Source organism: Coregonus clupeaformis, chromosome 14 (genome assembly GCF_020615455.1).
Source record: "Coregonus clupeaformis isolate EN_2021a chromosome 14, ASM2061545v1, whole genome shotgun sequence".
NCBI classification, from domain to species: Eukaryota; Metazoa; Chordata; class Actinopteri; order Salmoniformes; family Salmonidae; genus Coregonus; species Coregonus clupeaformis.
Window position 1 is genome coordinate 21,805,118 of NC_059205.1, and position 15,721 is coordinate 21,820,838.

The following is a 15,721-nucleotide window of genomic DNA, read 5'->3' on the forward strand; positions in this document are numbered from 1 at the left end:
AGATGTGTGCAACCTGGTGCAAATGCAAATCAATTTATAACATTTTTGACCTGCGTTTTTCTTGATTGTTATTCTGTCTCTCACTGTTCAAATAAACCTACAATTAAAACTATAGACTGATCATGTCTTTATCAGTGGGCAAACGTACAAAATCAGCAAGGGATCAAATACATTTTTCCCCTCACTGTATATACAGTGGGGAAAAAAGTATTTAGTCAGCCACCAATTGTGCAAGTTCTCCCACTTAAAAAGATGAGAGAGGCCTGTAATTTTCATCATAGGTACACGTCAACTATGACAGACAAATTGGGAGAAAAAAAATCCAGAAAATCACATTGTTGGATTTTTAATGAATTTATTTGCAAATTATGGTGGAAAATAAGTATTTGGTCACCTACAAACAAGCAAGATTTCTGGCTCTCACAGACCTGTAACTTCTTCTTTAAGAGGCTCCTCTGTCCTCCACTCGTTACCTGTATTAATGGCACCTGTTTGAACTTGTTATCAGTATAAAAGACACCTGTCCACAACCTCAAACAGTCACACTCCAAACTCCACTATGGCCAAGACCAAAGAGCTGTCAAAGGACAGCAGAAACAAAATTGTAGACCTGCACCAGGCTGGGAAGACTGAATCTGCAATAGGTAAGCAGCTTGGTTTGAAGAAATCAACTGTGGGAGCAATTATTAGGAAATGGAAGACATACAAGACCACTGATAATCTCCCTCGATCTGGGGCTCCACGCAAGATCTCACCCCGTGGGGTCAAAATGATCACAAGAACGGTGAGCAAAAATCCCAGAACCACACGGGGGTCCTAGTGAATGACCTGCAGAGAGCTGGGACCAAAGTAACAAAACCTACCATCAGTAACACACTACGCCGCCAGGGACTCAAATCCTGCGTCCCCTGCTTAAGCCAGTACATGTCCAGGCCTGTCTGAAGTTTGCTAGAGTGCATTTGGATGATCCAGAAGAGGATTGGGAGAATGTCATATGGTCAGATGAAACCAAAATATAACTTTTTGGTAAAAACTCAACTCGTCGTGTTTGGAGGACAAAGAATGCTGAGTTGCATCCAAGGAACACCATACCTACTGTGAAGCATGGGGGTGGAAACATCATGCTTTGGAGCTGTTTTTCTGCAAAGGGACCAGGACGACTGATCCGTGTAAAGGAAAGAATGAATGGGGCCATGTATCGTGAGATTTTGAGTGAAAACCTCCTTCCATCAGCAAGGGCATTGAAGATGAAAGTGGCTGGGTCCTTCAGCATGACAATGATCCCAAACACACCGCCCAGGCAACGAAGGAGTGGCTTCTTAAGAAGCATTTCAAGGTCCTGGAGTGGCCTAGCCAGTCTCCAGAGCTCAACCCCATAGAAAATCTTTGGAGGGAGTTGAAAGTCTGTGTTGCCCAGTGATAGCCCCAAAACATCACTGCTCTAGAGGAGATCTGCATGGAGGAATGGGCCAAAATACCAGCAACAGTGTGTGAAAACCTTGTGAAGACTTACAGAAAACGTTTGACCTGTGTCATTGCCAACAAAGGGTATATAACAAAGTATTGAGAAACTTTTGTTATTGACCAAATACTTATTTTCCACCATAATTTGCAAATAAATTCATAAAAAATCCTACAATGTGATTTTCTGGAATTTTTTTCCTCATTTTGTCTGTCATAGTTGACGTGTACCTATGATGAAAATTACAGGCCTCTCATCTTTTTAAGTGGGAGAACTTGCACAATTGTTGGCTGACTAAATACTTTTTTTCCCCCACTGTATATATATATATATATATATATATATATATATATATATATATATATATATATATATATATATATGTATGTATATAGTTGAAGTCGGAAGTTTACATACACCTTAGCCAAATACATTTAATCCTAGTAAAAATTCTCTGTTTCAGGTCAGTTAGGATCACCACTTTCTTTTAAGAATGTGAAATGTCAGAATAATAGTATAAAGAATGATTTATTTAAGCTTTTATTTCTTTCATCACTTTCCCAGTGGGTCAGAAGTCTACATACACTCAATTAGTATTTGGTAGAATTGCCTTTAAATTGTTTAACTTGGGTCAAACGTTTTAGGTAGCCTTCCACAAGCTTCCCACAATAAGTTGGGTGAATTTTGGACCATTCCTCCTGACAGAGCTGGTGTAACTGATTCAGGTTTTTTAGGCCTCCTTGCTCGCACACGCTTCTTCAGTTCTGCCCACAAATGTTCTATAGGATTGAGGTTAGGGCTTTGTGATGGCCACTCCAATACCTTGACTTTGTTGTCCTTAAGCCATTTTGCCACAACTTTGGAAGTATGCTTGGGGTCATTGTCCATTTGGAAGACCCATTTCACTGAATCACTGGACCTTTAACACCGGATCATCGCAACTAGCTAGCTGCAACCAAATGGATGTTGTTGTTGGCTAATCAGCCTTGAGCTAGACTCGAGTCAGGCCCATCTCCCGGCTATATACCGCTCTGTCAACCGGACGGGACCTCCTAGAGTCGACACGGAGCCCCGCCGATCCATCACGACTGGTCTGCCGATGTAATCGTCTGTGGTTTCAACAGGCTTCCCGTTGCGACGACCACGAAGATCCATCTGCTAGCCCTGGCCCGCTAGCACACGCAAACAACAGCCGTGCTTCCTGATAGCCTGTGCTGTAGCACCAATTCGAACTGCTCTCGGACTCACATATTGCTGTTCACTGGACCTTATGATCACTCAGCTGCACAGCGGATGCCTGCTGGACTGTTCCTTTACACGGTACCCTGTCCTGTTTATCTTTTTAGCCTCAGCCCAAACTTTCATCGCCATTACCAGTTGTTGTCTTAGCTCTCCCGAATAACACCTGTAATTGCTTTATGCCTCTCTCCCATGTCAATATGCCTTGCCTATTGCTGTTCCAGTTAGTTCTTATTATACAATTTCACTGTAGACCCCCAAGTCCCTCTCAAACTGCCTCAAATAGCTCCTTTGTTCCACCCCCCATACACGCGGAGACCGGCTCAATCGGTGCCTCCAGTGATGCTCTCTTTCATTGTTACCCAACGCTTAGGTTTACCTCCACTGAACTCATATCCTTCCATTTCCTTGTCTGTACATAATGCCCTGAATCTATTCTACAACGCCCAGAAATATGCCCCCTTTATTCTCTGTACCCAACGCACTAGAAGACCAGTTCTTAAAGCCTTTAGCCATATCCTTATTCTAGTCCTCCTCTGTTCCTCTGGTGATGTAGAGGTTAACCCAGGCCCTGCAGCTACCAGTATCACTCCTACTCCCCAGGAGCTATCATTTGTTGACTTCTGTAACCATAAAAACATTGTTTTCTTGCACGTTAACATCATAAGCCTCCTCCCTAAGTTTGAGTTATTCACTGCATTAGCACACTCCGCCAACCCAGATGTTCTAGCAGTGTCTGAATCCTGGTTTAGGAATGCCACCAAAAATTCAGAAATGTCCAACCCCAACTACAACATTTTCCGTCTAGATAGAACTGCCAAAGGGGGCGGAGTTGCAATCTACTGTAGAGATAACCTGCAGAGCTCTATCATACTATCCAGGTCTGTGCCCAAACAGTTTGAGCTTCTACTTCTAAAAATCCACCTTTCCAGAAATATGTCTCTCACTGTTGCCGCTTGCTACAGACCCCCCTCAGCCCCCAGCTGTGCCCTGGACACCATATGTGAATAGATTGCCCCCCATCTATCCTCAGAGTTCGTACTGCTTAGTGACCTAAACTGGGATGTGCTTAACACCCCGGCCATCCTACAATCCAAACTAGATGCCCTCAATCTCACACAAATTATCAATGAACCTACCAGGTACAACCCTAAATCCGTAAACATGGGTACCCTTATAGATATCATCCTGACTAACTTACCCTCTAAATACACCTCCGCTGTCTGTCTTCAACCAGGATCTCAGCGATCACTGCCTTATTGCCTGCGTCCATAACGGGTCCGCGCTCAAACGACCACCCCTCATCACTGTCAAACGCTCCCTAAAACACTTTAGAGAGTAGGCCTTCCTAATTGACCTGGCCCAGGTATCCTGGATGGATATCGATCCCATTCCGTCTGTAGAGGATGCCTGGTTGTTCTTTAAAAGTGCTTTCCTCTCAATCTTAAATAAGCATGCCCCATTCAAAAATGTCAGAACTAAGAACAGATATAGCCCCTGGTTCTCCTCAGACTTGACTTCCCTTTACCAGCACAAAAACATCCTGTGGCGTACTGCATTAGCATCGAATAGCCCCCGCGATATGCAACTTTTCAGGGAAGTTAGGAACCGATATACACAAGCAGTTAGGAAAGCAAAGGCTAGCTTTTTCAAACAGAAATGTGCATCCTGTAGCACTAACTCCGAAAAGTTTCTCCTTCACACAAATTCAGACAGCTGATGTTCTGAAAGAGCTGCAAAATCTGGACCCCTACAAATCAGCTGGGCTAGACAATCTGGACACTTTCTTTCTAAAATTAGCCGCTGAAATTGTCGCAACCCCTATTACTAGCCTGTTCAACCTCTCTTTCGTAACGTCCGAGATCCCCAGAGATTGGAAAGCTGCCGCAGTCATCCCCCTCTTCAAAGGGGGTGACACTCTAGATCCAAACTGTTACAGACCTATGTACATCCTGCCCTGTTTTTGAAAGCCAAGTTAACAAAACAGATCACCGACCATTTCGAATCACACCGTACCTTCTCCGCTATGCAATCCGGTTTCCGAGCTGGTCATGGGTGCACCTCAGCCACGCTCAAGGTCCTAAACAATATTATAACCGCGATCGATAATAGACAGTACTGTGCAGCTGTCTTCATCGACCTGGCCAAGGCTTTCGACTCTGTCAACCACAATATTCTTATTGGCAGACTAAATAGCCTTGGTTTCTCAAATGACTGCCTCGCCTGTTTCACCAACTACTTCTCAGATAGAGTTCAATGTGTCAAATCGGAGGGCCTGTTGTCTGGACCTATGGCAGTCTCTATGGGGGTGCCACATGGTTCAATTCTTGGGCCAACTCTTTTCTCTGTGTATATCAATGATGTCGCTCTGGCTGCTGGTGATTCTCAGATCCATCTCTACGCAGACGACACCATTTTGTATACATCTGGCCCTTCATTGGACACTGTTTTAACAAACCTCCAAACGAGCTTCCATGGCATACAACACTCCTTCCATAGCCTCAAACTGCTCTTAAACACAAGTAAAACTAAATGCATGCTCTTCAATCGAACGCTGCTGGCATCCGCCCACCCGACTAGAATCACTACTCATGACAGGTCTGACCTAGAGTATGTGGACAACTACGAATACCTAGGTGTCTGGTTAGACTCTAAACTCTCCTTCCAGTCTCACATTAAGCATCTCCAATCCAATGTTAAATCTAGAATTGGCTTCCTATTTCGCAATAAAGCCTCCTTCACTTATGCTGCCAAACATGCCTTCGTAAAACGGACTATCCTACCGATCCTTGACTTCGACGATGTAATTTACAAAATAGCCTCCAACACTCTACTCAGCTAATTGGATGTAGTCTATCACAGTGCCATCCGTTTTGTCACCAAAGCCCCATATACTACCCAGCACTGTGACCTGTACGCTCTTGTTGGCTGGTACTCACTACATATTTCATCACCAAACACACTGGCTCTAGGCCATCTATAAATCACTGCTAGGCAAATCCCTGCCTTATCTTAGCTCATTGGTCACCATCGCAACACCCACCAGTAGTATGCGCTCCAGCAGGTATATCTCACTGGTCATCCCCAAAGCCAACACCTCCTTTGGCCACCATTCATTCCAGTTCTCTGCTGCCAATGACTGGAACGAACTGAAAAAATCTATGAAGCTGGAGACTCTTATCTCCCTCACTAACTTTAAGCATCAGTTGTCAGAGCACGTTACCGACCACTGCACCTGTACACAGCCCATCTGAAATTAGCCCACTCTATATATATTTTCTGTTGTATTTTTGACTTTATGTTTTGTTTTACCCCATATGTAAAAAACATGTTGTTTTTAATCGCACTGCTTTGCTTTATCTTGGCCAGGTCGCAGTTGTAAATGAGAACTTGTTCTCAACTGGCATACCTGGTTAAATAAAGGTTAAATAAAATAAATAAATAAAAATTTGCGACCAAGCTTTAACTTCCTGACTTATGTCTTCAGATGTTGCTTCAAAATATCCACATAATTTTCCTTCCTCATGATGCTATCTATTTTGTGAAGTGCACCAGTCCCTCCTGCAGCAAAGCACCCACACAGCATAATGATGCCACCCCCGTGCTTCACGGTCATTATGGCCAAACAGCTCTAGTTTTGTTTCAACAGACCAGAGGACATTTCTCCAAAAAGTGCGATCTTTGTCCCCATTTGCAGTTGCAAACCGTAGTCTGGCTTTTTTATGGTGGTTTTGGAGCAGTGGCTTCTTCCTTGCTGAGCGGCCTTTCAGGTTATGTCGATATAGGACTCGTTTTACTGTGGATATAGATACAGTGGGGAAAAAAAGTATTTAGTCAGCCACCAATAGTGCAAGTTCTCCCACTTAAAATGATGAGAGAGGCCTGTAATTTTCATCATAGGTACATGTCAACTATGACAGACAAAATGAGGGAAAAAAATCACATTGTAGGATTTTTTATGAATTTATTTGCAAATTATGGTGGAAAATAAGTATTTGGTCAATAACAAAAGTTTCTCAATACTTTGTTACAGTGGGGGGAAAAAGTATTTAGTCAGCCACCAATTGTGCAAGTTCTCCCACTTAAAATGATGAGAGAGGCCTGTAATTTTCATCATAGGTACATGTCAACTATGACAGACAAAATGAGAATTTCTTTTCCAGAAAATCACATTGTAGGATTTCTAATGAATTTATTTGCAAATGATGGTGGAAAATAAGTATTTGGTCAATAACAAACGTTTCTCAATACTTTGTTATATACCCTTTGTTGGCAATGATACAGGTCAAACGTTTTCTGTAAGTCTTCACAAGGTTTTCACACACTGTTGCTGGTATTTTGGCCCATTCCTCCATGCAGATCTCCTCTAGAGCAGTGATGTTTTGGGGCTGTCGCTGGGCAACACGGACTTTCAACTCCCTCCAAAGATTTTCTTTGGGGTTGAGATCTGGAGACTGGCTAGGCCACTCCAGGACCTTGAAATGCTTCTTACGAAGCCACTCCTTCGTTGCCCGGGAGGTGTGTTTGGGATCATTGTCATGCTAAAAGACCCAGCCACGTTTCATCTTCAATGCCCTTGCTGATGGAAGGAGGTTTTCACTCAAAATCTCACGATACATGGCCCCATTCATTCTTTCCTTTACACGGATCAGTCGTCCTGGTCCCTTTGCAGAAAAACAGCCCCAAAGCATGGTGTTTCCACCCCCATGCTTCACAGTAGGTTTGGTGTTCTTTGGATGCAACTCAACATTCTTTGTCCTCCAAACACGATGAGTTGAGTTTTTACCAAAACGTTCTATTTTGGTTTCATCTGACCATATGACATTCTCCCAAACTTCAGACGGGCCTGGACATGTACTGGCTTAAGCAGGGGGACACGTCTGGCAATGCAGGATTTGAGTCCCTGGCGGAGTAGTTTGTTACTGATGGTAGGCTTTGTTACTTTGGTCCCAGCTCTCTGCAGGTCATTCACTAGGTCCCCCCGTGTGGTTCTGGGATTTTTGCTCACCGTTCTTGTGATCATTTTGACCCCACGGGGTGAGATCTTGCGTGGAGCCCCAAATCGAGGGAGATTATCAGTGGTCTTGTATGTCTTCCATTTCCTAATAATTGCTCCCACAGTTGATTTCTTCAAACCAAGCTCCTTAGCTATTGCAGATTCAGTCTTCCCAGCCTGGTGCAGGTCTACAATTTTGTTTCTGGTGTCCTTTGACAGCTCTTTGGTCTTGGCCATAGTGGAGTTTGGAGTGTGACTGTTTGAGGTTGTGGACAGGTGTCTTTTATACTGATAACAAGTTCAAACAGGTGCCATTAATACAGGTAATGAGTGGAGGACAGAGGAGCCTCTTAAAGAAGAAGTTACAGGTCTGTGAGAGCCAGAAATCTTGCTTGTTTGTAGGTGACCAAATACTTATTTTCCACCATAATTTGCATATAATTTCATTAAAAATCCTACAATGTGATTTTTTTGTCTCAATTTGTCTGTCATAGTTGACGTGTACCTATGATAAAAATTACAGGCCTCTCATCTTTTTAAGTGGGAGAACTTGCACAATTGGTGGCTGACTAAATATTTTTTTTCCCCACTGTACTTTTGTACCTGTTTCCTCCAGCATCTTCACAAGGTCCTTTGCTGTTGTTCTGGGATTGATTTGCACTTTTCACCCCAAAGTATGTTAGTCTCTAGGAGACAGAACGCATCTCCTTCCTGAGCGGTATGACGGCTGCTTGGTCCCATGGTGTTTATACTTGCGTACTATTGTTTGTACAGATGAATGTGGTACCATCAGGTGTTTGTATATTCCTCCGAAGGATGAACCAGACTTGTGGAGGTCTAAAAAAAAATTTCTGAGGTCTTGGCTGATGTCTTTTGATTTTCCCATGATGTCAAGTAAAGAGGCACTGAGTTCGAAGGTAGGCCTTGAAATACATCCACAGGTACACCTCCAATTGACTCAAATGATGTCAGAAGCTTCTTAAGCCATGACATCATTTTCTGGAATTTTCCAAGCTGTTAAAGGCACAGTCAACTTAGTTTATGTAAACTTCTGACCCACTGGAATTGTGATACAGTGAATTATAAGTGAAATGGGGCCAAGCTTCCTGCCATCCAGGACCTCTATACCAGGCGCTGTCAGAGGAAGGCCCTCAAAATTGTCAAAGACTCCAGCCACCCTAGTCATAGACTCTTCTCCCTGCTACCGCACGGCAAGCGGTACCGGAGTGCCAAGTCTAGGTCCAAAAGACTTCTCAACAGCTTCTACCCCCAAGCCATAAGACTCCTGAACAGCTAATCATGGCTACCCGGACTATTTGCACTGCCCCCCACCCACCCCATCCTTTTTACGCTGCTGCTACTCTGTTAATTATTTATGCATAGTCACTTTAACTCTACCCACATGTACATATTACTTCAACTATCTCAACTAGCCGGTGCCCCCGCACATTGACTCTGCACCGGTACCCCCCTGTATATATAGCCTCCCTACTGTTATTTTATTTTACTTCTGCTCTTTTTTTCTCAACACTTTTTTTGTTGTTGTTTTATTTTTTTTATTTTTTGTTTTGTTTAAAATAAATGCACTGTTGGTTAAGGGCTGTAAGTAAGCATTTCACTGTAACGTCTGCACCTGTTGTATTCGGCGCATGTGACCAATAAAATTTGATTTGATTTGAAGTGATGCAGAAAATTACATTGATGGAAGTTACAATCTATCTGCAATATTAAAGCTGATCTACCCCCTAAAAAAATAAGAATAAAAAATAAAAATAAAATATTCAAACTTGTTAGCTGGCAGTGAATTATGTGGCCATTGAGGACAGCAGTGTCGATCAGAAGGAAAAATATCTTCTTATACCACCTAGTGGTTTTCCGAGCGCATGTCTGCTTTATCCACTTCCCCCATTTTGCGATTATAGTTAAGCACAGTCTGTTTTGATCTTTCTCTCTCCTGCCAGGTGACCCACCTTCCCTGTGGCTCTCTATTCTCCTGTAGCTCCAAGGCATAGCAATTGGTCTTCTCCACTATGTCTCCCACCAGCCCCTCTGTCAGAAACAGCTTGAAGCTGTCTGCCTAACAGGCAGATGGCAAGGGGTTTGCACTCCAGACTGGGACTCATCAAAGCCAACAGCATGGCCAGGAGGGGTGAAATGGCTGGAGGTCTTCCAGCTACCGCAGACCTCCTGTACTTCACCCACTGTTGGTGTGCCTGCATCACCACCAGTATCTTCAGAGGGACCTGGGACTTCATCGGTGGATCTAGGGGTCATCAGAGTCAATGGCCACAAGGTTGGGCGACAGCTCCTCACTGTCAGAATATGATTCCTCACTGTCATACTCAGAATCATTGTCTCAATTTACAAAAATCTCCAGAATTTCCACATTTGTGAGTAATCTCATTGCTAATTCTACAGCTTAGCCCACTAGCTACATACATAAGCAACAACACTGAATGGCTCCAAGGAAGTGTCAGGGCTGCCGATGTGGTGATATTGATGATTTGTCTCCACAGATGGTTTGTTTACATAGCAGGTTAGGATAATTAATGTGGCATGTTAGGAGAACTAACGCAGCAGGATAGGTGAATTAATGTAGGAGGTTAGGAGAATGAGGTTAAGGTTAAGAAAATGGTTAGCTTAGCTACAATGCTACAGTTGTCAACAACTGTTGTCCCGACGCGACCACGAGATAAAGCTGTTGTAGGCCTAGCTACTCCATTTAGCCACAATGGTAGAAACGTAAACAAATCATCTTTGGCGACAAGTGATCAGTGTCATAACACCACGGATACATTCCGGCCACTTGTATCAATAAATCACTATCAGAAAATTGTTTGTGTAGTAATCATTTCTTTATTTACTGTTTTATTAATGTTTACAAGAACTGGTGACAAAAAATGCATTCCGATTCTTGCATAGATTGTGTAAAATACTTTTTTGAAGATAATATTAGCTCATCATAATCAGTACAAAGCTATTTACCGGCTATGTGTGGAGCCATGTTTGTTGACATCATTCAATGCATTCTGGGTGTCACATCTGTCCGACCAAAGATTTTATAGCAAAATGAGGTGAAGGGATGGCTCACTTGTTTTGCATATGATGCTGCAAAATGCATCATACAGGCCAGATTTCTGTATTTTGAAGGTTACATATCTTGGAAACTGGATTGCTGACATGCAAAACATTGTGGGAGTATATCAACAATGGATAAATGAAACAAATACCCAAAGATAGTTTTTGGGTGCAGCTTTCTACAAATACACATGCTCTTACAAAGATTGCAGAACTGACAGTGTTAAAAGAGAATTTAGCGTAAGTTAAATGATTAGGTTGTCAGCTCAACCTTTGACAACATAATCATCTACCACTTAAACTGGTACAACACTTCCACTGATGGTTCGCACAGATACACAAAATTCTGTAACTTGTTGTTGTTTACTGTACTTTCACTGCAACCAGCAGCCTGTAGTGTACTGTAAAATTGCAATAACTTTTTATCAGTGTAGCGTTTCATGTCATGGTGGAGAGGGAGGAACAGCATGGTTCTGCACAACCATCACAGCAGTAAAGAACCCTTCCTGATATGCAAAAACAAATGGTTACACCCTCACCCCTGACAAAAACCTGTCAATAACCTTATTTTTTGTGTGTACTCACCACTCACCACTGACCTCTAACCTCTTTCATGTGGCCTCACCAGGTGTGCTGAGCCTGCCGGACAGTCTGACCCTACACCGGGACCAGCAGCGCTCTGGGAATGGCGGCGAGGGCAATGCCTACAATCAGGCCGAACTCCGCAACCTGGAACAGTCCCTACTGGCTACACGTGTGGGAAGCATCGCCGAGCTCAGTAAGTGTGATTTTACCACCATTGCAGTAGACGTTAAGCCAGACCTTTGTCTTTCCTCTGTTCCTCTCCTTCTCTCTAATGGGAGGGATGCATAACACCACGTCACACCCTGTCCAGGAACTATTCTATTTCAGCTGTTCCAACACCTGTTTATGAGTCCTGTGGTGGGCGTTTAATGCAAGGGTCACAGGCTTGACAGTGTTTACCCTTGACTTGAAAGGCTGAACCCCACCTCTGACCCTTTGTCTTCTCTCTATTTGTCATATTTCAAATAGATCTATACTGAACAAAAATATAAATGCAACATGATCCCAGACATTTTCCATATGCACAAAAAGCTTATTTCTCTCAAATTTTGTGCCCAAATTTGTTTACATCCCGGTTAGTTAGCATTTCTTCTAATCCATCCACCTGACAGGTGTGGCATACCAAGAAGCTGATTAAACAGCATGCTCATTACACAGGTGCACTTAGTGCTGGGGACAATAAAAGGTCTCTCTAAAATGTGCAGTTTTGTCACACAACACAATACCACAGATGTCTCAAGTTGAGGGAGCGTGCAATTGGAATGCAGTCAGCAATTCAGAGAATTGAATGTTAATTTCTCTACCCAACGTCGTTTTAGAAAATTTGGCAGTACGTTCAACCTGTCTCACAAAGGCAGACCACGTGTAACCATGCCAGCCCAGTATCTCCACATCTGGCTTCTTCACCTGCGTCATCGTCTGAGACCAGCCACCCAGACAGCTGATGAAACTGAGGAGTATTTATGTCTGTAATAATGCCCTTTTGTGGGGAAAAACTCAGATTGGCAGGTCCTGGCTCCCCAGTGGGTGGGCCTGGCTCCCAAGTGGGTGATGCCCCCCCAGGCCCACACATGGCTGTGCCTCTGCCCAGTCATGTGAAATCCATAGATTAGGGCCTATCGAATTTATTTCAATTGACTGATTTCCTTATATGAACTAACTCAATACATTTGTTGAAATTGTTACATGTTGCTTTATATTTTTGTTCAGTATAGTAGGCAGTTTTTTGGGGCATCTTCATGTGTGTGCGTATAGAATAACACTATGATCGTTGTTGAGAAAGAAAATGTATATTTTCGCTTTTGAACGCAACTCTCCAAGGCTCAGACACATACCCTGACATGTTGGAAGCACAGGGTCAGCCGCAGGGTCAGCAGCAGTGCAGCATCCCCGGAGCAGTTAGTTAAGTGCCTTGCCCATCAGATCTCAGTGTGTGTGTTGCGGGTCAAAGATTCTCCAATAAAAGCAGAGTGCCTAAAATGATCTGTAGTTAATAATGGTGATATTGTCTTATTGAAAGACATGGGTTCTATAATTAAACAAGCCCAACATGCAAGACCCATAACGAATGAACACAAAGGAAGGAAGGAGTACTTAAGCTAAATTATGTCTGAATTGGCCACAGTTACTATTTAAATGGTTTAACAACATGTTGAGTGTCACGATCGTCGGATATAGAGGACCAAGGCGCAGCGTGGAAGCTGAACATACTTATTTATTAAATGATACACGAACAAAACAACAAATCGATACGTGACGTCCACAGGTGCAAACCACAAACCAACACGGAACAAGATCCCACAAACACTGTGGGAAAACCACCTGACTAAATATGGTTCCCAATCAGAGACAACCAGCAACAGCTGATACTCGTTGCCTCTGATTGAGAACCACTCTGGCCAACATAGATATACAAAACTAGACTAGACACAACGAGCACAAAACAAACTCTACACATTCTGGCTCAACTTAAAAGAGTCCCTAGAGCCAGGGCGTGACATTGAGTCCTACAGAACGTACTGCGTAAGACAGCAAGACAGTAAGACATCACATGCTATAGCAGCAGTTAAGATAGTAAATGTAGGACCTGGGTTTGAAAAGCTGCCACTCGTATAAACAATTTTCTTCCAACGATGAATGAGATATCCAAACAGAGTAATGAAAGAAATAGAGTTTTAAGGCAAATCTCCCAAATTTTCCTTCATGGCCACTCAAGCCTTTTGAGGAGAATCCCCAAGGAGTAGGAAAAGAATGGCTGATACATACATCATCTGCACTGCTAAAAGATAACAGAAATAGAGAGTGAAAATAAACTCCACTAAGGGCAGAATGATTAGCAACTCTTTTGTACTGAAGCTGCAGCAAACATTTCAAATCACGACTAGAAAAGCATTCCCATCGCGCACCTGGTTCGACCAGGCAAAAACAACATCACCTGGCCAGAGTTTGATATCATGCTTCTGTTACCACCTGGGCCTTGACCTTCTGTGTAAGCAAGTTGATTGAGGGTTACACATGGTTTGGGAAATTACCGCCCTCAAAATGTGTTCTTTAAAGATTGTCTCTTCAAGTGGCCCCAATCATCTCACTTGCCCGTTTTGATTCTATGGAACCATCTTTTTGCTCTATCAAACATTGTGAATGCAGGCTGTTCAAATGAAATCAAATGTTATGTCACATACACGTGTTTAGCAGATGTTATTGCGGTTGTAGCGAAATGCTTGTGCTTCTAGCTCCGACAGTGCAGTAATATCTAACAATTTCACAATATATACCCAAAACACACAAATCTAGTTTCTGACCGTTTAAGCAGACACATGCACATTTGTGGCCTGCTGGAGGTCATTTTGCAGGGCTCTGGCAGTGCTCCTCCTGCTCCTCCTTGCACAAAGGCGGATGTAGCGGTCCTGCTGCTAGGTTGTTGCCCTCCTACGGCCTCCTCCACGTCTCCTGATGTACTGGCCTGTCTCCTGGTAGTGCCTCCATGCTCTGGACACTACGCTGACAGACACAGCAAACCTTCTTGCCACAGCTCGCATTGATGTGCCATCCTGGATGAGCTGCACTACCTGAGCCACTTGTGTGGGTTGTAGACTCCGTCTCTTGCTACCACTAGAGTGAAAGCACCGCCAGCATTCAAAAGTGACCAAAACATCAGCCAGGAAGCATAGGAACTGAGAAGTGGTCTGTGCTCACCACCTGCAGAACCGCTCCTTTATTGCCTATAATTTCCACCTGTTGTCTATTCCATTTGCACAACAGCATGTGAAATTTATTGTCAATCAGTGTTGCTTCCTAAGTGGACAGTTTGATTTCACAGAAGTGTGATTGACTTGGAGTTACATTGTGTTGTTTAAGTGTTCCCTTAATTTTTTTAAGCAGTGTATTATATAGGCTATACGTGACTCATTTCAGGAAACTAGGCGTATGTCTCGTGCCACTACTTCACAGGAGAGCCATTTCAACTGAAACTTTTTTTTAAATCAAAATGCGTTTTTTGGCAGAAATGCCTTCTGGAACATTCATGTGCCTTAATAACGAACTTGTATGCCATCTGTAAATACGAATACAATTGTTAAATCATGAGCCTAGTTGGTTTAGCCATAGAAAAAGACAGCAACCTTCCCGCTAGCCATGATTGGCTGAGATAATGAGTGGGCTGGACATGCCGAGAGATGAGATCGGATTGGTCTGCCATGCTTCTGTCTATAATACGAGCTGGTCAGTATGTGTAGGTAATCCTTTCTAACGCAGCTTTTTTGAAAGATATCATGTAGTAGAACTGCATAAGTGTTGCTCTCAACTTTCTGGAGGACCGAGTTTTGAAATCAATGGAATTAGAGTATGACAGCATTCTGCAGCGATACGCCATATCATCTGGTTTGGCCTTAGTGGGACTATCATTTGTTTTTCAACAGGACAATGACCCAACACACCTCCAGGCTGTGTAAGGGCTATTTTAACAAGAAGGAGAGTGATGGAGTGCTGCATCAGATGACCTGGCCTCCAGAACCCCCTAACTTTTTTCAGGCCGCTGTATTACAGTAAAGCTAGGCCTTAAAATAATGCCTGATGAGATATGTAATGTCATAAATAGTTCAACTTTAATGATAATATACACCTAGGAACTCACTTGGTGAAGGCAACAGGACTGGAAATGAACTAATTCAACAACCATGTCTCTGTCACTAACATGGGTGGTAACTCTACAATTCATTCGAAAAGGCAAGGCACACACTGAAATTATATTGGAGGCATGGCTTAGTGGGATTGTGGCTTTCAGATGGTTATTTTTGATCACCCGTGAGTCTAAATGTTGTACCAGTTTATGTGGTCTATGGTAGTGATATTGTATACTGTAT

General features: G+C 43.1%; 1 protein-coding gene across 1 annotated transcript in view; it reads left to right on the top strand.

The window, feature by feature from the left end:
• LOC121581360 (ankyrin repeat and BTB/POZ domain-containing protein BTBD11-A) overlaps nucleotides 1–15,721 on the top strand; it is a 301,845-nt gene that overhangs the window by 109,507 nt on the left and 176,617 nt on the right. Inside the window, exon 2 of the mRNA XM_045224749.1 lies at nucleotides 11,404–11,553. Coding sequence (XP_045080684.1) covers nucleotides 11,404–11,553 — 150 coding nt within the window. The remainder of the gene's footprint in view (nucleotides 1–11,403; nucleotides 11,554–15,721) is intronic.